This window comes from Bufo gargarizans, chromosome 2 (assembly GCF_014858855.1).
Source record: "Bufo gargarizans isolate SCDJY-AF-19 chromosome 2, ASM1485885v1, whole genome shotgun sequence".
NCBI lineage: Eukaryota > Metazoa > Chordata > Amphibia > Anura > Bufonidae > Bufo > Bufo gargarizans.
Genome location: NC_058081.1, coordinates 523,793,524 through 523,815,270, shown reverse-complemented (window position 1 = coordinate 523,815,270; position 21,747 = coordinate 523,793,524). Strand labels below are relative to the sequence as shown.

At 45.5% G+C, this 21,747-nt stretch overlaps 1 protein-coding gene across 2 annotated transcripts in view; it reads right to left on the bottom strand.

The window, feature by feature from the left end:
* The window catches only part of ARFGAP3 (ADP ribosylation factor GTPase activating protein 3), a 94,733-nt gene that overhangs the window by 42,740 nt on the left and 30,246 nt on the right, over window positions 1–21,747 (bottom strand). The window contains exons 2-8 of one of the 2 annotated variants that reach the window (XM_044281418.1): window positions 14,075–14,193; window positions 12,365–12,437; window positions 10,988–11,119; window positions 8,222–8,302; window positions 7,299–7,386; window positions 5,658–5,723; window positions 4,427–4,474 (exon numbers count right to left, since the gene is read on the bottom strand). In XM_044281418.1, the coding sequence (XP_044137353.1) occupies window positions 4,427–4,474; window positions 5,658–5,723; window positions 7,299–7,386; window positions 8,222–8,302; window positions 10,988–11,119; window positions 12,365–12,437; window positions 14,075–14,193 (607 nt within the window). The remainder of the gene's footprint in view (window positions 1–4,426; window positions 4,475–5,657; window positions 5,724–7,298; window positions 7,387–8,221; window positions 8,303–10,987; window positions 11,120–12,364; window positions 12,438–14,074; window positions 14,194–21,747) is intronic. The other variant, XM_044281420.1, reaches the window with a different exon arrangement.

Sequence of the window (21,747 nt, the reverse complement as noted above, 5' to 3'; positions counted from 1 at the left end):
CCTGTCGGATCCGTCCTGCTGCTAGTGACAGTGTGCCCCCGGACTGCCACTCAGTCCCCATTGACTATAATGGGGGCGGTGCGGAGTTCCGACGGAGGCACGGCAAGAGGCTGCCAGAATAAATGTCAGACATGTCCTAGTTTTTTTCCGGCAACCTCTCGCCATGCGCTGCTGTGCCTCCGCCGGAACTCCACCCCCGCCCCCATTATAGTCAAGGGGATGGAGCGGCAGTCCAGGGGCACACAGTCACTAGCGGCAGGACAGATCCGACAGGCTGTTCACCCGACAGAACAGCCTGCCGGAGGTCCGTGCCGCTAGTGTGAAAGTAGCCTTAAATCCAAAGCTGTCCCTGATACTATAATGTCTCTTATAGCCAAAGCTTAACTTGATACCACAATGTCTCTTACAGCCATTTTTCCTATTATCCTTGTTGCTCGTGTGCCCCTTTCCTTCACAATTTGAATATAAATGGTGTATAGAAGTGACACCTGCTGGTGACAAAAAGAAATGCACTAAAGCATAGCCACAAAGCCAGTTTAAAGAGGACCTTTCACTAGTTTAAATACTAAAAACTAACTCTATCTGTGGGCAGAACGGCGCCCAGGGGTCCCCCTGCACTTACTAGTATGTCTGGGCGCCCAGGCTATGAGCTGTGCGCTACGATTGGCCAGCGCTGCAGCAAGGGACAACCCTAATACAAAAACTCCGCCCAGTACAACAGAGGGAGCTGCAGACACCGGAGCCTATACTGGGCGAACAGAGCGGCGCCCAGGCATACTAGTAAGTGCAGGGGGACCCCTGGGCGCCGCTCTGCCCACAGATAGAGTTAGTTTTTAGTTTTTAAACTAGTGAAAGGTCCTCTTTAAGCAGTTTTCCATAGTAACCACGTCTAAGGCTCCTAACTTCTGTAGGGCCTGAGATTACGGATCCCCTGACTTTATTGGCTGATGTACTGCAATGCAGATGGCTGAAAAACCCCTGAATTACCCCCAAACTGCAGTGTTACTGACAAAAAGCGTTTCCAGGCAAAAAGGGTCAGGGGGAGATTTATCAAAACTGGTGTAAAGGAAAACTGGCTTAGTTGCCCATAGCAACCAATCAGACGTGTGTCTAAAAATGAAAAGCACGTGAACCCTGAGACGCCCTAATCCCACCCCTCTCATGTCCAACTGGAATACAAGGTGCAAAACTAGCCGTTGCGCCAAAATTGTGATGCACGGCCAGACCGAAAATGGGACTTGCGCCACTTTGTAAATGTGCCCAGCAAGTCTGCCAGGGTCCAGCCAGTGTTATGCACCGCTCTGTCTGCTGCACTGAACCCGCTCCACTACTGGCAGCTGGGCATAAGCTGCCTACAGCTTTTCACATTTGTTTGCTGTGATTTTCAGAATCAACATTTTTACCACAACTTTCATTATAATCGTGTCAAAACCAGAAATTCTGAAAATCATGTAAAAATCGTGATATAAATGGTATATGTGGATGTATCTTGCATTTCATCTATCTGCAACCTGGAGCTCCAATACTGGAAAAAAAAACAAAAAAAAAAACAAAAAAAAACACAACACATGGGGCACGGTAGAACTAGACAGCAAAACTATCAAAGTCCAGTCATGGCTATTACTATCATTTACTTTACTTGGATCTGTTTTTTGCTGTCCACAGCTCTCTCTCCACATCAAAATTGCACTTAATTTTTGGCAGATGTCAGGAAAATCCCCAAACAATGCCCTGACACCACAACAAACAACTGCATACGTCGTTCAGAAAGTAAAATGCATACTGCATGCGTTGCCCTATGGCACATGCATTTGGTTGCTCATTTTCCCATGCTGCGAAAGATACATTTTATGGACCCCGTTATCTGTCTTGGGCACCGGTATGTAGTGCAAATAGGGTAGAATGCAGTAATGTGGCCCTAAAAACTGTTTGTTGTCAGTAAAAAACTAAAACTAAAACTCAGGTTGGCAATGCTGATACACGTTACCAGCACAGATACATTGTAACAAACCATCAGGACAGAACAGAGCTGTGCGCCAGATGTGTCTACCTCAGGGGTACACAACGTTTCCTGGTTGGGGGCCACATTGCCAGACTGAACCAATGACGAGGGCCGAAATTTAAATTTAAAGGTGTATTAACAACTGAAATATTGTACTTATGGCATATTGAACACACATTATATACCATTTGTGTCTAGTTACACTTCCAGGACTCCCATCTAATGGGAGAAATACATGAAAAATACATGTGAGCAGCCACAAGACATAGGCATACATGTCTGTTACCAGATGGTTGGGGGCCGCACAGAAAGGTATCAAGGGCCGCATGTGGCCCCCGGGCCGCAGGTTGTGCACCCCTGGTCTACCTCATCAAGAGTTTGGAGAGCACTGTACACACACACACAATGGTCATCAGGGTTGGCCAATATTTAGGGCTCACGCACACGGCCGTAGGTTTTGTCCGTATCCAGATGTCAGCATCTGTATGTCTGTTCCGTGGCCCCGAACAAAAATAGAACATGTCCTATTGTCAGTTTTGCGGAGAAGAATAGAATATTTCTTCAAGAGTACGCACTTGGCCCGTATACATGTTTTGCGGATCTGAGATTTAAGGCTCCATTCACACGTTTGCAAATGTGGTCCGCATCTGCTCTGCAATTGTGCGGAACGGGTGCGGACCTATTCATTCTCTATGGGGACCGAATGGATGCGGAGAGCACACTATGTGCTCTCCGCATCCGCATTTCCGGAGCGCGGCCCTGAACTTCCGGTCCGCAGCGCCGCAAGAAATTAGAGCATGTCCTATTCTTGTCCGCAGCTGCCGGCCATGTGCGGCCTGGTGTATTGAAGATCCGCAATACGCCACGGACGTGTGAATGGACCCCAAGAGTAATTAGCCCCTCTCCTTGATGAATACTGGGGCTAATAATCATTCAAGATTGGAACCCGTCTCAATGAATTTCATCTCTACATAGAAACGCCTGTCCATCACAGGTATTCCCATCAGTAGAGGGAGACCCCCACCGCTGGACCACCACCATTGTGACCCCCACACAAGACAATAGAAGTCTTTCCCCCTTCTATGTGCACAAGAGCAGCACCCCTAGAAAAACATTCTGTAAAATTCCTAAACTCTCGCATCAGTAGGTCCTGGTAGGTGTCAGATTGTCAGTCATTGAAAAGGCGAAAAAACTCACTTGAACAGGGGAGTACCCCTCAGGGAGAACGGCAGCTTAAATTATCATATTTTCAGTTTATCAGATGCTGGATTAAAGGAATTTCACTGTTGTGTCAATCAAGTGATGGAAAGACATCAGTCTAGCCTGAACTCCATTTGAATAGTGATTTGTGCCCGTGTAAAGGACCACGACATTATGAATGGATAGTATTGGAATATGTCTCGGGCCACTTTCACACAGAGGAGGAGATTTATCAAAACTGGTGTAAGGAAAAATTGGCTTAGTTGTCCAAAGCAACCAATCAGATTCTACCTTTCATTTTTTAGAGCTCCTTTGTAAAATGAAAGGTGGAATCTGATTGGTTGCTATGGGCAACTAAGTCAGTTTTCCTTTAAACCAGCTTTGATACATCTCCCCCAGTCAGTGTTGTTGTGCAACTCAAAAACCAGAAGTGGAACCTTCAGAGAAAAAAATGTAAAGAAAAGACATGTACCTCTTCCATTTTCTTGACCCACTCCCTCCTGGTTTTTACTTACAAACACAAAATACTGAGGGTCATTTTTTTTTGGCGTAAAATTGTTGCACGCCCCTTTTTGGGGACTTTTTTTATGCTGCATCTGACACACAAAAAAAGCGTTGCAGGGGTGGCGGGGGCGTGCACGGCGCCAGACCGGGGAAAAATAATGTTATGCTAGGAAAAAAAATTGTAGAAATTGCTGAAAATCTATGGCTATCATATATATTCCAGCAGGTACAAAGACTGCCAAAGATGCTCCTAATTTACGACAGGGCACACACACACACCATCATCATAAATTAGGCGCATCTTCAGGCAGAAGGTACCTAATAGACCACCTAAAAATAAGGATCCTAGTGAATGACCCCCAATGACCATGTGAAAGTGGTCCAAGAGTAAAATTCTATGGAGTAGAATTCTCAAAACTGGTGTAAAGTAGAACTGGCTTAGATGCCCAGAGCAACCAATCAGATTCCACATTTCATTTTTCAGAGCTCCTTTGTATAATGAAAGGTGAAATCTCATTGGTAGCCATGGACAACTAAGCCGGTTTTCCTTTACACCAGTTTGATACATCTCCCCCTGAATGTTTGTGTCCCTATAAGAGGCTCATTAGGTGGGATAGTTATGTGCTGATTTGGCTGTGGAGGATTACATGGAGGTGCGGGGGAGGGGAGCACACATCACCAGAAAGAGGCTGAAGCTGCTGGTAACAAGAGGAGAGTCACCTGTGGCAGGTGCAGCGCTTCCTGCAGACCCTAAAGTCCCTGAATCAGCTGCAACATGGAAGATAAAAAAAGACAGACAAGACATGTTTATATGGGCACTACACTAGCCACAACCACAAAGTCCAGCCAACTCCACAAGGGGGCGACATAGGCTCATAGACCGGGACCACCTCTACAGCCACCATATTGTCCCCTTTAAAGGGAACCTGTCACCGGGATTTTGTGTATAGAGCTGAGGACATGGGTTGCTAGATGGCCGCTAGCACATCCGCAATACCCAGTCCCCATAGCTCTGTGTGCTTTTATTATGCAAAAAAAAAAAAGAAAGAAAAAAAAAAAAAAAAGGATTTGATACATATGGAAATTAACCTGAGAGGAGTCCTGTACGACGTACGTGACTCATCTCAGGGACAGGACTCATCTCAGGTTAATTTGCATATGGATAAAATCGTTTTGTTTTTTTACACAATAAAAGCACGCAGAGCTATGGGGACTGGATATTGCGGATGTGCTAGCGGCCATCTAGCAACCCATGTCCTCGGCTCTATACACAAAATCCAGGTGACAGGTTCCCTTTAAGAGTTGTTTTTCTGGCATTTAAAGGAAAATCCAATGGAAATGATGCCCTGATCAGGTCATAGATAGAGGAGGGAAAACGGCCACGATTTCCTGAATGAAAGCCTCTATGTAGTCCCTGATCTCATGCCCCTAAACGCTCTATGTCTATGGGCTCTAAGTGCTGTCTGCGTCAACCCTCCAGAAGTCAATGGAGCGGTGGACTGACATGAACATGGGGATCCCTCATTCCCAGCGCAATCTAATATTATTACCTCTCCTGTGGTTAGATGATAAATCAATCATATATTGATGCCCATCCTGAGAATCAGTCATCAGTATAAACGGACCAGAAAACCCCCTTTCTTTTACTTGATGTTTTGGAATAATCTGCTGCGGCATGCTTCACACAGTGCAATGTTATCATTTCCAATGGGTAGGACGCCCACGGTAAAAATTAATCTCACTCCTTTACCGTTCATGGTAATGACAGTTAGAGCAATCTCTTAGCAGTACCCAAAGGGACTGATCCCTTTACAGAGCCCAGTGGTGGCCCGAGATCATGGACATCACCAATGCCATAGTCTCTCCTTTATCTGTGACCTGGCAGAAGATCGTACTGACTGGATTTCCCCTTTGAACATGACACTGAAAGTGAGGATGACAACAGGGTTACCTAGTGCCGCCTTGGGGGACATGCTGAGAATGTCGACACTTGGCCCAGCTTCTGGTTCACCTGAAACTGAACACACAATAAACGGGTCTATCAACACAAATGTATGTCAGATGATCACAAACTAAGGGCTCATGCACACGATTTTTGTCTGCATCCGATCTGCATTTTTTGCGGTTCGGATGCGTACCGATTCCCTTCAACAGGGCAGCAAAAGATGCGAACAGCACTCCGTGAGCTGTTTGCATCCGTATGTCTGTTCCACAGCATCTGCAAAAAAACAAAACAAACAAAAAAAACACAGAACATGTCCTATACTTGTCCGTTTTACCAACAAGGATAGGACTATTCTTTAGAAGCCAGGTCATTACATTCCACAAAATGTGGAATGCACACGGCCAGTATCCAGGTTTCACAGATCCGCAATTTGTGGACCGCAAAATAGGCCATTATCATGTGCATGAGCCCTCACACAGTAAATCATTTACATGGCTATGGTTCAGAATTCCTATAGCAGTGAATGGAAAGAGCTGCGTATCTGCGGCCACCACTCCATTTCTGGCGGTGCACAACGGGGCCCTGTTCTTGAGACAGGAGTGGGACCCATGTCGACTGGACATTTAGGGCTGTTTCACACGAGCGGCTGCCGTGCGTGACATCCGCTCCGTGAATGACAGCCAAGACCCGATGCGGACAGCAGAGGCACGGAGCATTAACATGACTGATAATGCTCCGTGCCTCTCTGTGACCTCTTTACTACGAAATCACAGACAACTTTATCTTACTGTGATTTCGTAGTAAAAAGATCACAGAGAGGCACGGAGCATTATCAATCATGTTAATGCTCCGTGCTTCTGCTGTCTGCATCGGGGCTGTCATTCACGCAGCAGATGTCATGCACGGCATCCGCTCGTGTGAAGGTGCAGATTTGCATGCGGATTTTTCTAAGTGAGTGAAGAAAATCAGGAAAAATAAAATAAATTGACATGCTGCGGATTTTAAAATCCGCAGGTCAAAATCCGCAAGGAAAAAAATCTGCATCGTGTGCACTAAGAATTTCAAATTCTCATAGAATAAAACGAACATGACCTATAGTGCGGATTTTCCGCAAATCCGCGCGCAATCCTGATCGTGTGCATTTAGCCTTAAAAAAGGTTTTCTGATAAACATTTTTTAGCAAGTGCCTGCCCCCTGAAACAGAAGATTCATAATAAACTGCTCCACGCTGCTGCGGTCCTTCGTGCTACCTCCATCCTCTGGTCCCTGCACTGTTTTGGTCACTTGCAGCACATTACAGCTGAAGCCAGCCATTGGCTGGAGCAGTGCATGGGACCATGCTCTGCCAAAAGAAAACAGTGCAGGGGCCAGAAGATGGAGACAGCGGAGGCAGAGCAGAGGACAGAAGCAGCAAAATATGAATCTTCTGTTTCAGGCTGCAGCAATTGCTAAGAAATCGCCATAAGCAGAAAACCCCTTGAGACACATCCCGTGGATATGACAAATTTCCAACCCCTTTAAACGACCTTTATTCTGCGGAGGAGTACTTCCTGCAGGTATAGGGACTGATTTAAATCACAATACATTGCGGAACAGGTCATTGGCATTTACATGATGAGAAAACTAGGTGCAATGATTGCCTTTTACCTTCTTTGCTGTCAGGGATAGGCTGTGGTGTGCCTAGGGTTACGGATTCATCTTGATTCTGACGATCATCCCAGTCTGTATTACTGACCTTTTAAGAGAATGGAGAAGAATTACTAGTTTTCTGCTGTAAGAACAGTGAGAAGTCTTTTAATGTGACATTTTGTGGACCAGAAATCCTGATAATCCAGCACGACACAAATATTTGCACGCTGGACTATCAGGAAAGGCCAGGCATATGTTGGCACTCTCCCATTATCAGATGCTACCGTAAGTACTTGTGTATGGACATAGGGGGTCATTTATCAAACAGAAGTCGCCTAATTTATCTGCGACTTCTCCCCGCCTGTTTCAGGCATAGAAAAAGGTCTACACGTAGGACAGCTAGGAAGGCGTCTTACATTTAGAACTGAAGTTATGGAGAGGCCTGCGACTAAGTAACTGCGGCGAATCCACCGCCAGATAAGGGGTTATTAAGACCGCCGTAGAAAATGCTGGTCTTAATAAATGTGTCCCATAGTGTAATAAAGTAGCATAACAGATTTTAACTGGTAATCCTCATCTGTACATGTCCACAGGATATGCCATAAGTTTCTGGTGGATGTGGATTCCACCCCTGGGACCCGCATCTATCGAGAATGGGGCCGCATTTGCCAGTTGCAGTGCATGGAGAGGTGGACACTTCTATGGGAGTTTCGATGACAGCCAAGCAACTGCACTTGTCTGTTCTTGAAATTCTCATAGAAGTCAATGGAGAGAACCATAGATTTTACCCTTTGCAATGCATAGGCTGAAATCTACTGCAAATCCACAGCAAAATCCATGAAACATCTGCGCATAACTCATGAAGATTTTGCCGCCTGATTTGTTACGGATTTGATACAAAGTCAGTCATGAGAATCTGTACTTTTCTTGCCGAGCAGTACCTCGACATGAGACGCAAAGAAGTCTTCTTCCTTCTCCTTGGGTGAAAGTGGTGGCGGAGCTCCGCAGGTGTCGATCCAGAGCTGACATTAATAAAAGACAAAATGTCAGATGAAGAATTTAATAGGCGAATCCAACCAGACAAAATTAGGCGGTGCACCTCCAGGATACAAAAATAGTCAATCTTTATCAAATACAAAAAGGGGACAACACAAAGGTTCAAAACAATTCAAAAACACAAAGGGCCTGATTTATCATATACCGGCGGCATATGTCGGTGCAATGCATGATAACCCCACGTTATCAGTGGCTGTGCCTAATTTATGACAAGTTGTATGCCTTATCGTAAATCAGGCACAGTTTTCTGCAAATTGTGCGCCTGAACTGAAATCTACGTGGATTTCGGTTGTGTACTATGCCAAAAAACTGGTGTAAAAGAAGATAAATGTTGCAGGGTTGCTGGTCCTGCCCTCAACACACCACTTTTCAGTGGCGGCAGAGAAACACCACTTGCGCATTTTTTTTTTTTTTACACAAGTGGTGTTGAAAAAGTCACAAACACACAGAAAACTGGTGAAAATATATGATAAATTAGCCCCAAAACAATAAAGAAACTACTATTGGATCCCTGATACAGTCACAAGACTGAGGGACAGGTCAGAGGTAGACGAAATCAATGTTTGCGAGGGAAACCGGTGGAAATACGCAGCATAAACGGACATACTGCGGATTTTAATTCACACTGCAGATTTCCCATACACTTTGCTGGTATCGGGCTGTGGATTTACCGCACCCAAATCTGCAGTGTATCCATCTCATGTGGACATAGCTTTACACTGACGAGCAATACTGATTTGGATTACTAAGCACTATGTAAGTATGGATCACAGCTTATAGTCGCCAAAGGGAACAAAAAAATTAAAGGGGTTATCCCAGAAAAATGGGAGAGGGGAGGTCTGATCCCACAATCCAGAAAACAAGGGGTCCCTGAATCCCCTCTCTGAACAGTAGTGTGCACTTAGGTCCACTGCTCCATTGACTTCTAAGGAGCTGAAGTAGACTGTGCTCTATTAACCCCTCTTAAGTGGTGGGCTAACATGCACACTCCTGCTTCATCCATGCTGGGGATCACAGAAGTCTCAAGTGATATTTATTTAAGTGCAATGACATTTTTAATAGAATAAAAGATACACTGCCAGAAAATGAAATCAAAACATTCTTTCACTAGAAAAAATATATATATGTTGATAAAAAAAATTTGAAAAAACAAACACTGTAGCTCTTAGAATGAGTTCATAAAAAGAAGGAAAAAAAAAAAAAAAAACAACACAAAAAGATAAATGCTCAGGCCTGAAGGCCTGGTTCAACTCAGCTTAAGGCCTAGTTCACACGACCGTATGGCTTTTATTGTTTTTTGCGGTCCGTTTTTCACGGATCCGTTGTTCCGTTTTTAAGTTCCGTTGTGTTTCCGTTTCCTTTCCGTTTTTCCGTATGGCATATACAGTATACAGTAATTACATAGAAAAAATTGGGCTGGGCATAACATTTTCAATAGATGATTCAGAAAAAACGGAACGGAAACGGAAGACATACGGATGCATTTCCGTATGTGTTCCGTTTTTTTTGCGGACCCATTGACTTGAATGGAGCCACGACCCGTGATTTACGGGCAAATATAGGACAAGCTCTATCTTTCAACGGAACGGAAAAACGGAAACGGAATGCATACGGAACACATTCCGTTTTTTTTGCGGAACCATTGAAATGAATGGTTCCGTATACGGACCGTATACGGAACACAAAAAAACGTTCGTGTGAACTAGGCCTAAGGCTACTTTCACACTTGCGGCAGAGTGATCCGGCAAGCAGTTCTCTCGCCGGAACTGCCGGCAAAATGTATGCCAAGTTCCAACTGATGGCATTAGTAAGACTGATGCATTGCAATACCGGATCCGTCTTTCCCGGGTCATCTGGAATAATGGATCCGGCATTTCTTTTTTTTATTTTTTTCGTTCTGGGGACGGATCCGGAATTCCGAATGCCGTATCCGGCACTAATACATTCCTATGGAAAAAAATGCTGGATTCGACATTCAGGCAAGTGTTCAGTTTTTTGGGCCGGAGATAAAACTGCAGCATGCTGCGGTATTATCTTCGTCCTGAACAGTCAAAAAGACTGAACAGAAGACATCCTGAACGGATTACTCTCCATTCAGAATGCATTAGGATAAAACTGATCAGTTATTTTCCAGTATAGAGCACCTGTGACGGAACTCAGTGCCGGAAAAGAAAACCGCCAGTGTGAAAGCACCCTTAGAAGATCATTCAGCAGAGATCGCACAGGGACGGAGCCGTCAAGATGGGCAGATTTACCACAGATCAGCACCAGTAACTGCTATGTACTTGTGGAGCTGCAGAAGCGACAAGCTGCTAATTTTTTTATAAAAACCTACTACAGAAATGTTTCTTGCCCAAAATAAATCTAAATCAATAATTCAATGGTTCTAAAGGGTTTCCATAGCCTTTGATCCTTATACTGTATTTATGTAAAACCTACGGCAAGGTAATATTCTCTAGAACTCTTGGCTACAGCCCCCTCCCCCGATTGCGTCCACCTTACAGCAAGTCAGATGGGGAAATTTTTTTAAAAAAAACAAAGAAACAATTTTGCCAAAAGGGGAAACGTAATTATCTTCGTGGAGCGAGTGTTTGCACTGCCCTCTGGTAGCAGACAAGGATAATAACCGGGGTCTTATATTGTATACTTACATCAGTGCCATGCTTCCTTGTCGCCTGTGTTGCCAGGGTCTTAATCTTTTCTCTATACAGATTTGAGGCACGGCTGTTGTATTTGGCGTTTGTATCATTTGTGGTACAGCCATGTTGTCGAAAGAATATCGTCTGCAAAAAGGAAACACACAATCACGTTACTGGCAAGTGGGGCATACGACCACGCAGCTCGGTGCCCTCAAAATGGCAGTCACATGCCACAACCTGACCATAATGTATACAATGCTGAAACCTCCATAACATGTGAGCGTGGGTATAGAGGTATTTGGCCTCACCTACAGCAGATGTTCTAATGCTGGGATCGATGGAGGAAATTGTTAAGTGTTATATGGCATGAGTCTGGCGATGATCAATGGTCATATGAACATTCGTTCTCAATCACTGCCCCGTGTAACACATGCCCACCCATCAACCAGCTAACGAGCAAACATTCATTTGTTGTCTAATTACATTGTTTTTCCATCACATTATACACTGCTTGTTTCCATGGTAACGACCACCCTGCAATCCATCAGTGGTGGCGGTGCTTCCACACTATAGCAAAAAGCAGACTATAGTGTGTAAGCACGTCCACCACTACTGGATTTGCAGGGTGGTTGTAACCATGGAAACGAGAAGTGTATAATGTGATGGAAAAATGAATCCAGCCAGCAAAGGAGGCAATATGGACAATCACAATACATTAGGAAGTTCCTTGTATTAAAGGGGTTATCTGGGTTCAGAGCTGAACTCGGACATGCCTCCATTTTCACCCTGACGGCCCCCTTGACTTGAGCATCAGAGCAGTTCATGCTCCGATGCTCTCCTTTGACCTGCACTAAATCGCGCAGGGCAAAAGCATTTTCAGAACTTCCAGGCTCTCCATTGGGGCTGCCAGGAAGCCCAGTGACATCACTAGCACTGATGGGTGGGCTTTAGCCCTGCCCTAGCCAATAAAACTGCTACAGCAGCGCTAAAGCCCGCCCATCAGAGCCGGAGATGTCACCGAACAAACTGCCGGGCGGAAGCAAAAGAGCCCGTGCCCTGCGCAATCCAGCGCACTCCGATGCCAACATCAGGGGGGCTGCCTAGGTGAAATTATGGGTATGTCCAGGTTCAGCTCTGAACCCGGACAACCCCTTTAACCTTCTCCACATCATAAATGCCACACCCCTTTAATGATCATTCAGTCACAGTAATGATGATTACTCCATGTAAAAGGAGTTAAACAAGCTCACAGGAAGACCATTTTCTTTCTGCCCTATTTAAGGCACACATCATACAGGGGGTCCTAGCACAGCTCCCTCAGAGATATCAGATGGTCTATTAGGAAGGTGGGGCTCCTGTTACTGTAGCATTACAAAACGTGAGACTCACTGCATTTGCATTTCCTCCAACCTGCATACACCGCAACTGGAACCACGACCAGTTGGAATCCAGTTCAGTCGATCTTCAAAAAAAGAAGAAAAAAAGAGAAAATCCGTCATTCAGAACATAATTCAGACCTGTAATGTGGGAGCAGAGAACTAGAACATTTCATGTTCATACAAATAAGCTTTATAAATGTCTTTGGACCTTCCAATAACCCAGAATATCTGATACCACTTAATCACATGAACATTTACCAGGATGTTTGGGTTATTTCTCTTTATTAATAAATGGACTGCTTTTAATTATAGAACCCCCCCCCCCCCCCAGTGAAATCCTTTAATCTGGCTTTATGGAAACCTGATAGATGCCGTCTTATCAGATGTCCTGGATTAGAAAAAAATACAGCAAAATCCTTTTAAACTGGAATTTACGAAACCTATCCGTAGTTGATTTGTCAAATATTTAACTCCTTAATTATGATTCAGAACTATTCCTTTAAAGGGAACCTGTCACCAAGATTTTGGGTATAGAGCTGAGGACATGGGTTGCTAGATGGCCGCTAGCACATCCGCAATATCCAGTCCCCATAGCTCTGTGTGCTTTTATTGTGTAAAAAAAAACATTTTATAGATATGTAAATGAACCTTAGATAAGTCCTGTCTCCTCCATGCTTGAGAGATGAATCCAGCATTCTCCGACTCTGAGCCTAGCCGTGCCCACTGTGAAGGAGCCCAGCACCGCCCACTGTGAAGGAGCCCAGCACCGCCCCGCATCCTCTGAATCTCATCCTTGCTCCCCGATGTCACAAAGCTAGCGCATGCGCAGTCCGTTCCCTGACTGATGTCCGCACAGGGAAGGAACAATATGCTGACACTGTGCAAGTTGACACATCGCGAGATTACGGCGCTCTAGCTTTGTGATGTCGGGGAGCAAGGAGGAGATTCAGAGGATGCGGGGCAGTGCTGGGCTCCTTCACAGTGGGCGTGGCTGGGTTCCGGAAACGTTAGTAGAAAATATATATATATATATATATATATATATATATATATATATATATATATATATATATATATAAATAAATCTTTTTTTTTTACACAATAAAAGCACACAGAGCTATGGGGACTGGATATTGCGGATGTGCTAGCAGCCATGTAGCAGCCCATGTCCTCAGCTCTATACACAAAATCCTGGTGACAGATTCCCTTCAAATGGCTCCTCTGGTAGAAAATAACCTGCACTCACCAAATCAACTCACCCGGGGCATAAAAGAATAGCAAGACAGCATCTAACCGGGACCCATCAGACAGACTAGATGAGCAGGAAAATCAGGACTCAATACCCAGGGACTGAATTACCCAGCCTCACCTGCAGATCCATTCACACATGAGCAGGTATGACCATCGGGGGTGCAACTTATCAGTCATGTCAGACCAGGCATGTGAAATCTTACTTGGTAAATAGACTGGTGTCAGGGTTGATCATGGTTTGAATTGATCTTCATTGTTAATGGCCGTGTGATTTTGCAGGTATTGTGCAGTCATTAACAGAGACTAAATAAATGATGCAGTTCTAATTAGCCAACTTTATCCTACTACGGTTCATATGGCCAAGTAGGCAGCCTCGGCACAGCTATGCCATGTGGCAGTGCCCTAGATGTACACTCCGTTTTAAAGTGAAATACCATATTAAAATGAGATGCATTCTGTCAGTGCCTACCTGATAAAACTGAGGTGAACACCAAGAGATCTGTGTGTCCCTGAGCAGTCGATGCACAAGAAGACGCCATATGTGATGCTGGCCCAGCTCGGGTTCTTGGCCCTGCAGTCAAAGCAAGCCTGAGGTATACAAGAGAGAGAGAGTCATGGAAGATCACATTATACATTACTTATCCTCTACTGATCCTGAGTTACATCCTGTATTATACTCCAGAGCTGCACTCACTAGTCTGCTGGTGGTGTCACTGTGTACATACGTTACTAACCCTCTACTGCAAGGATGCCCAACCTGCGGCCCTCCAGCTGTTGCAAAACTACAACTCACAGCATGCCCGGACAGCCTACAGCAGTGAATGATGGGAGTTGTAGTTTTACAACAGCTGGAGGGCCGCAGGTTAAGCATCCCTGCTCTACTGAGTCACTCGTTGTGTCTCCTGATGTGGATGTCGCCTTTTTCCTGCACTTAGTTTCATGTATGGATTGTCATTTATGAATTGAGTTAATAAATTATATTTATATTTCATGCGGTCTGGCATTTTTTATTGGCATATAACCCTCTACTGATCCTCAGAGGTGAAATCTCCCAGCATTCCCTACTTGGTCAGTGTCTGCACAGGGACAGTTCTCATGATTTCAGTTCCGGGAACAGTTATCTTTACCCCAGACATTGTAGAGTCATCTATACCTGCCCGCTGCATTATAGGAGCTTATGTCCAGCATGGTGGCTGCTGCAGGTCTTCTCATGCGTCCTACATAAAAGCCTCTAATAACAGGCTGGGTGGCTGCCGTCCCCACCAGTGACACATGCTGGAAATAATGTTCTGTACTGGGTGAGTCATGGAGCCTCAGAGATGACTACCGTATGTGATAGATGAGGGAGTCGCTGACAGCTCAGACTTAGACGTCAGCAACAATTTCCTTATACTGTGAAAATCCTCTAATCCGGCATTTACGGGATCTTCTGGATTATTGGGCAGTTCTGGAGAAGCATAAACTGAGTTAACTGGTAAGGAAAGAGCCTTTTCAGGAAGCCTGGTTGTGCGGGATTTTATCACTGACGACATATCCTAAGGAAGGACAGGCCATCGGTATTTGATCAGTGGGGGTCCGAATCATGGTAGCCCACCAATCAGGGTGAGCACTGCAGTGCTGATGTTGTTTGCCACGCACAGTGCCATCCATACTATAGTGGCTGTGCCTGGTACTACACTTGAATAGGACAGTGGGCAGTACAACACACAGGCGCCAAACTATCCAGTCACTGTGCCTGGCAAACAACTTTGGGGCCTCTTCAAACTACTGATCATAGGGGTCAGAGTCGGGCCCCAACCTATTTGACATTGATAGCCTAACCTAAGAATAGGTAATTAAAAGGGGTGCTACACCTTTTGATTACTGATCATTTATCCTTTGGATAGATCATCGGCATCTGATCAGCGGGGGTCCGACATGCGGGACCCGCACTGACCGCAGGTTTGCGAAGGCAGCGCCGGTTGCAGTACTGCTGCAGCCTTCCCACAGGACCAGTGACATTATGACTATTATCACTGGCCTGGGCACGGCTCAGCCCTATTGAAGTTAATGCAGCTGCTATACCACACACTGCCCATGGACAAGAGGCGCCGTTTCCAGAGGGAAGCAGCCAGACTGGGGATGACTTGGCTGGCAAAGGCTACGTTCACACTTAGCAGCAGTAGCGCGGTACAAGGTCGCATGTAATACACACATTTTATTTTGGTGAAAACGTGGCCACATAACAGTCACCTCTGAGGGGCAAAAGTCCCCGGATATCGTCCTGTAATCCAGGGCCCTGCAAACCTTTGACCTGTGTGCGCTAATGTCATCATTTCTCAACCTCTGTGACATTCCCAAGTCTCAACAAATCAATCCCCGAAAAACAGAACATTCTGCAATGCTTTTTTATTGTTTCCAGGAGCTCTGCTTGCTGACAGAAAATGGGGACGTGAAGGCTGAAACCCCTTGCTGGCCCAGCCGAGCTGACAAGTTTGCAATACAGATCTGGACATCAGCTTCAAAGCCCTTACCTACGCTGATACATTGTAACAAAATCTCTGCTGTGAGCAGTATTAGGCTACTTTCACACTAGCGTTCGGGTGTCCGCTTGTGAGCTCCGTTTGAAGGGGCTCACAAGCGGACCCGAACGCTTCCGTCCAGCACTAATGCATTCTGAGTGGACGCGGATCCGCTCAGAATGCATCAGTCTGGCAGCGTTTGTCCTCCGCTCAGCAGGCGGACACCTGAACGCTGCTTGCAGCGTTCGGGTGTCCGCCTGGCTGTGCGGATCCGTCCAGACTTACAATGTAAGTCAATGGGGACGGATCCGTTTGAAGATGACACACTATGGCTCAATCTTCAAACGGATCCGTCCCCCATTGACTTTACATTGAAAGTCTGGACGGATCCGTCTGAGGCTATTTTCACAATATAATGCAGACGGATCAGATTCTGTAAGTAAGCAATAATGTTCCCACTTCCTGACAGCAGCAGGCCTTATGCACTTGACTGGTCCGCAAAATACGGATGCGATCTGTATGCCGTCATACTTTTTTTTTTTTTTTGGACATATTCTATTTAGACAGAATATGTCCTATATTTGCGACATGCTGACTACGGACCCACAGGTCTGCAAAAAATGCAGATGGGACACGGACGTTATCCGTATTTCGCGAATCCGCAATTTGCCAACAGCAAAATACATATGACGGTGTGCATGAGGCCTTACTTTGACGGTTTCCAAAAACGGGACGTATTAAATAAATGCAAATATAAATCGTCTTGTGACGTGTCAATTAGTCATTGTCTTTCTGAACTATGCAAGGCCTTCCCTGCCAGAGACTATTGTCATGTTTGTATAAAATCTCGATATCATGTTCAGCATGGATGGTGCCTTTCCAGAGGTGTAAGCTCTCATAGGCGCTAATGCAACTCCATACCATCAACGTGCGTATAACAAGCTGGATGGTCCCTCTCCCCTTGAGTCTGCAGCCACGGCGTCCGGAGGTTATATAAAACAATTTTAAAATTTAGATTTATCTGACCACAGAACAGTTTTCCATTTTGCCTCAGTCCATTTTAAATGAGCTTTGATCCAGAGAAGACGGCAGCATTTATGGATTGTGTTGAGATATGGCTTCTTCACTGCATGATACAGCTTGAACTTGCCTTTGTGGACTGCACGGTGAACGGTGCAGTTTTTGGGGTGATAAGGTGACTAAAACATGGCGAATAGCATGGTTTTTATTTATGTTACGGCGCTCACCGCATAGGAGATATTTTTTTATAATTTAATAGTTTGGACTTTTCGGACGCAGCGTTATGTAATATGTTTGTTTATATATTTTATATGTAAAATTGGGAAAGGGGGGATTTAAACTTAATATTTTAGGGTACTTTCACACTTGCATTTTTCTTTTCCGGCATAGAGTTCCGTCCTAGGGGCTCTATACTGGAAAAGAACTGATCAAGCATATCCCCATGGATTCTGAATGGAGAGTAATCAGTTCCGGATGCATCAGGATGTCTTCAGTTCAGTCATTTAGGTTTTATCTCCGGCGAAAAAACTTGAAGACATGCCTGAGTGCCGGATCAGGCATTTTTCCCCATAGGAATGTATTCGTGCCAGATCCGGCATTCAAAATACCGGAATGCCGGATCCGTCCTTCCTGTCTGCGCAGACCGGTAAAAATGTGTAAAAAGATACAAGACAGATCCATCTGTCCGCATGCCACAAATGCTTTCAGTCACATCCAGATCGGCGGATCCGGCAGGCAGTTCCGATTACGGAACTGCCCACCGGATCACACTGCCGCAAGTGTGAAAGTAGCCTTAGTTTTTTTTTTTTTTACTTACTTACTATTAGCCCCCTTAGGGGGCGGAACCCTTGTCCTATTCACCCATAGGGCCCTTTCACACGGGCGAGATTTCTGCGCGGGTGCAATGCTTGAGATGAATGCATTGCACCCGCACTGAATCCGTACCCATTCACTTCTATGGGGCTGTGCACATGAGCGGTGATTTTCACGCATCACTTGTGTGTTGCGTTAATATCGCAGCATGCTCTCTGTTGTGCGTTTTTCACGCAACGCAGGCCACATAGAAGCTAATGGGGCTGCGTGAAAATCGCAAGCATCCGCAAGCAAGTGCGGATGCGGTGCGATTTTCACTCATGGTTGCTAGGATAAACATCTATTCACTGTGTTATTTTCCCTTATAACATGGTTATAAGGGAAAATAATAGCATAGTAGAAGGTCAATTGAGGGTTCAAAAAAAATAAATAAAATAAAAAATGAACTCACCTCTTCCAATTGATCGTGTAGCTGCCGGTCTCCTGTTCTTTCTTCAGGACCTGTGGTGACATCACTGTGCTCATGTCCATGGTAATGGACCATGTGATGAGCTCAGTGACCTTTCTTCAGGACCTGTCAAAGGACCTGTGGTGACGTCACTGAGCTCATCATATGGTCCATTACCATGGTGATGGATCATGTGATGAGCACAGTGATGTCACCACAGGTCCTAAAGAAAGAACAGGAGACCGGCAGCTACGCGATCAATTGGAGGGGTTAATTTATTTATTTTTTTAGCCCTCATTGGCACTGCGCCATCAATGTTTATTATACTGGGGTGTTGGGGGGGCGTACAGTGCCACCAATGTTTATTATACTGGGGTGTTGGGGGGGGGGCGCACTGCGCCACCAATGTTTATTATACTGGGGTGTTGGGGGGGGGCGCACTGCGCCACCAATGTTTATTATACTGGGGTGTTGGGGGGGGGCGCACTGTGCCACCAATGTTTATTATACTGGGGTGTTGGGGGGGGGCGCACTGCGCCACCAATGTTTATTATACTGGGGTGTTGGGGGGGCACACTGCTCCACCAATGTTTATATGTTTATTATACTGGGGAGGGGACCAGTATACCAATGAAGATAACTGACCTGTTAATACAAATACAGGAGGCGGGTGCCGGAATCAAATAGCCGACACCCGACCTCTTTGACAGGGAGCTGCGATCCGCTGCAGTTAACCACTCAGGTGCCGCTCCCTGTCAGAGGTCGGGTGCTGGCTATTTGATTCCGGCACCCGCCTCCTGTATTTGTATTAACAGGTCAGTTATCTTCATTGGTGGCGCAGTGGCCACAGCCCTTCCTCTCCTCCTCCTGTCTCTCCTTATTGGCGGCGGCAGCAGCAGCACAGGGGGGAGGGAGAGACTCCTCCACTGCGCTGATGAGAAGAACAGTGGCGGCAGGGCAGAGAACTATCGCCTCCTGTGCCCCGCCACTGTATTCAGCGGCAGGTCTAGTCGCTATTTTTTTTCATGTAGTTAGATATATATCCTGCACCTGTAATTCTTTCTCCTTTGCTCTGTATTTAAAATGTATTACAAGCCCCTTCACGTGTGAAAACAGAACATACACACCTCTCACACTAAATAAAGGTTTACACATTTCACGCGTCGCATGGCCCGCCGTCCGTCCCAACGAGTATACTCAGCTGAAGAGACATACACCATGCTTGCCTCCGATACAGAGTCTGCCAGTGAGGGAGAAGAGGATGCCACTTTCCTCTACCCCCTCATCATCCGGTGTTGAGGGACCCTCTAGGAGCCCCAGGGTAGCAGTGGAGGCAGCACCCCCCCCCCCCCCCCCTTGAGTGAGCCCGTATGGTCCCCGCCTCCTGACGATTATCAGTCCCAAATTCCGGATACTGTTGGCAGCTCCAGAATACAGATAGATAGGTAGGTAAGTGCAGCAGAGATGATGACGTTTTTGGGACTCGTGCTGCATATAGGCGTAGTAAAGAAGCCAAACGTCAGACAATATTGGAGTTCGGACATTTTCTACCAGACTCCAATTTACAGTAACACCATAACTGGAAGCAATTTGAGTCAATTCGGAAATTCCTACACTACAATGACAATGCAAGAAAAATAGAACATGTCCTATTCTTGTCCGTTTTAGGCATTGTTACAATGGATCTGCAAAAAAAAACTAAACAAAACAAAAACAGATGTCATATGGATCTCATCCGTTTTTTTGGGCGGATCCGCAATTTGATAACCGCAAAACACATACGGTTGTGTGCATGTAGCCTTAGTCCACATAGCTTACATATCCACTTTTCACCAACCACTACATAGTCATTTCAGTGCAACACCTGTTAGGTCAAAAGTGCCCTTTCCCCCCCTTAAAATGTTTGTACGCTGGTGCACTTTCCAAAATGGGGTCACTTCTTGGGGTTTTTAATTTCTGGGGACCTCAGGAATATTTTAAATGCGACATGGCAGCTTAAATCCATGTCTGCCAATTCAGGTGTGCCAGCAAAATCCATATTTTCCTGTTTGCCTGCTGTGTGCCCATACAGCACATATGGGGCGTTTCCTGAATGGGGAGAAAATGGGGAACACATATTGGGGTGCATTTTCTCCTTTAACTCGTGAAAGTAAAAAATTGGGGTCTGCTAGTAATTTTTTATAGTGCTTTGAACTCTTTTGACAAGTGTTTCTGCCTTCTGTGAGACACCCGTTTGCTGAAAAGTACCCTTTCCACCCCTTAAAATGTTCATACGGGGGTGCACTTTCCAAAATAGGGTCACTTTTTAGGGGTTTCCACTGTAGGGCCACCTCAGGATGTCTTCATATGTGACATAGCTCCCAGTTACCATTCCAGCTAAATCCTCTCTCCTAAAGCCAATATTGGGTGCATTTTGTCCTGTTACCCTTAGGCCTCCTGCACACGAACGTGTGCGCCTCGTGGTCGTGCTGCGGACCGGAAAATGAGGGCTGCAATCCACGAACACCATCCATGGGGCAGCTGCAGCGAATCACGGACCCATTCACTTTAATGGGTCCGCAATCCGGCTGTTCCGCAAAAAGATAGGACATGTTCTATCTTTTTTCGGAACGGACGTATGGGACGAAACCCCATGGAAGCACTCTAGTAGTGCTCCCGTTCTTCCATTCCGCATCTTCGGATTTGCGGACCCATTGAAGTGAATGGGTCCGCGTCTGTGATGCGGAATGCACACTGAACGGTGCCCGTGTATTTCGGATCCGCAAATGCGGTCCGCAATACGGCCAAGGAGCGCACACGTTCGTGTGCAATAGGCCCTAGGAAAAGTGAAAAATCTGGGTGTAAAGCAACTTTTTGCTGAAAAACTACTAATTTTTAATTTTCACTGCCAAGTGTTTCCTAATTCCAGTGCTCACTACACACCTTGAAAAATTCCTTGAGGGGTGTAGTTTCCGAAAAGGGGGTCACTTTTTAGGGGTTTCCACTGTAGGGCCACCAGAGGGTGTCTTCATATGTGACATAGCTCCCAATTACCATTCCAGCTAAATCCTCTCTCCTAAAGCCATATGGTGCTTCTACTCTGAAGCTTGCTGTGCGCCCATACATCATTTTTGAGCACATATGGGGTGTTTCTGTAAACTTCAGAAGGAATCAGGGTAATAGATTTTGAGTTTTGTTTGGCTGTTAACTAGGGCTGCAGCTAACGATTTTTTGAATAATCGATTAGTTGTCGATAATTTAATCGATTAATCGGGAAAAAACACCAAAATTACAAAACAGAGAGGTTTATATGATTTTACTTGAAAAATTATGTTCAAAGGCCATATTAAAACAAATTGTGGATGGCACTGTTATGGGGGG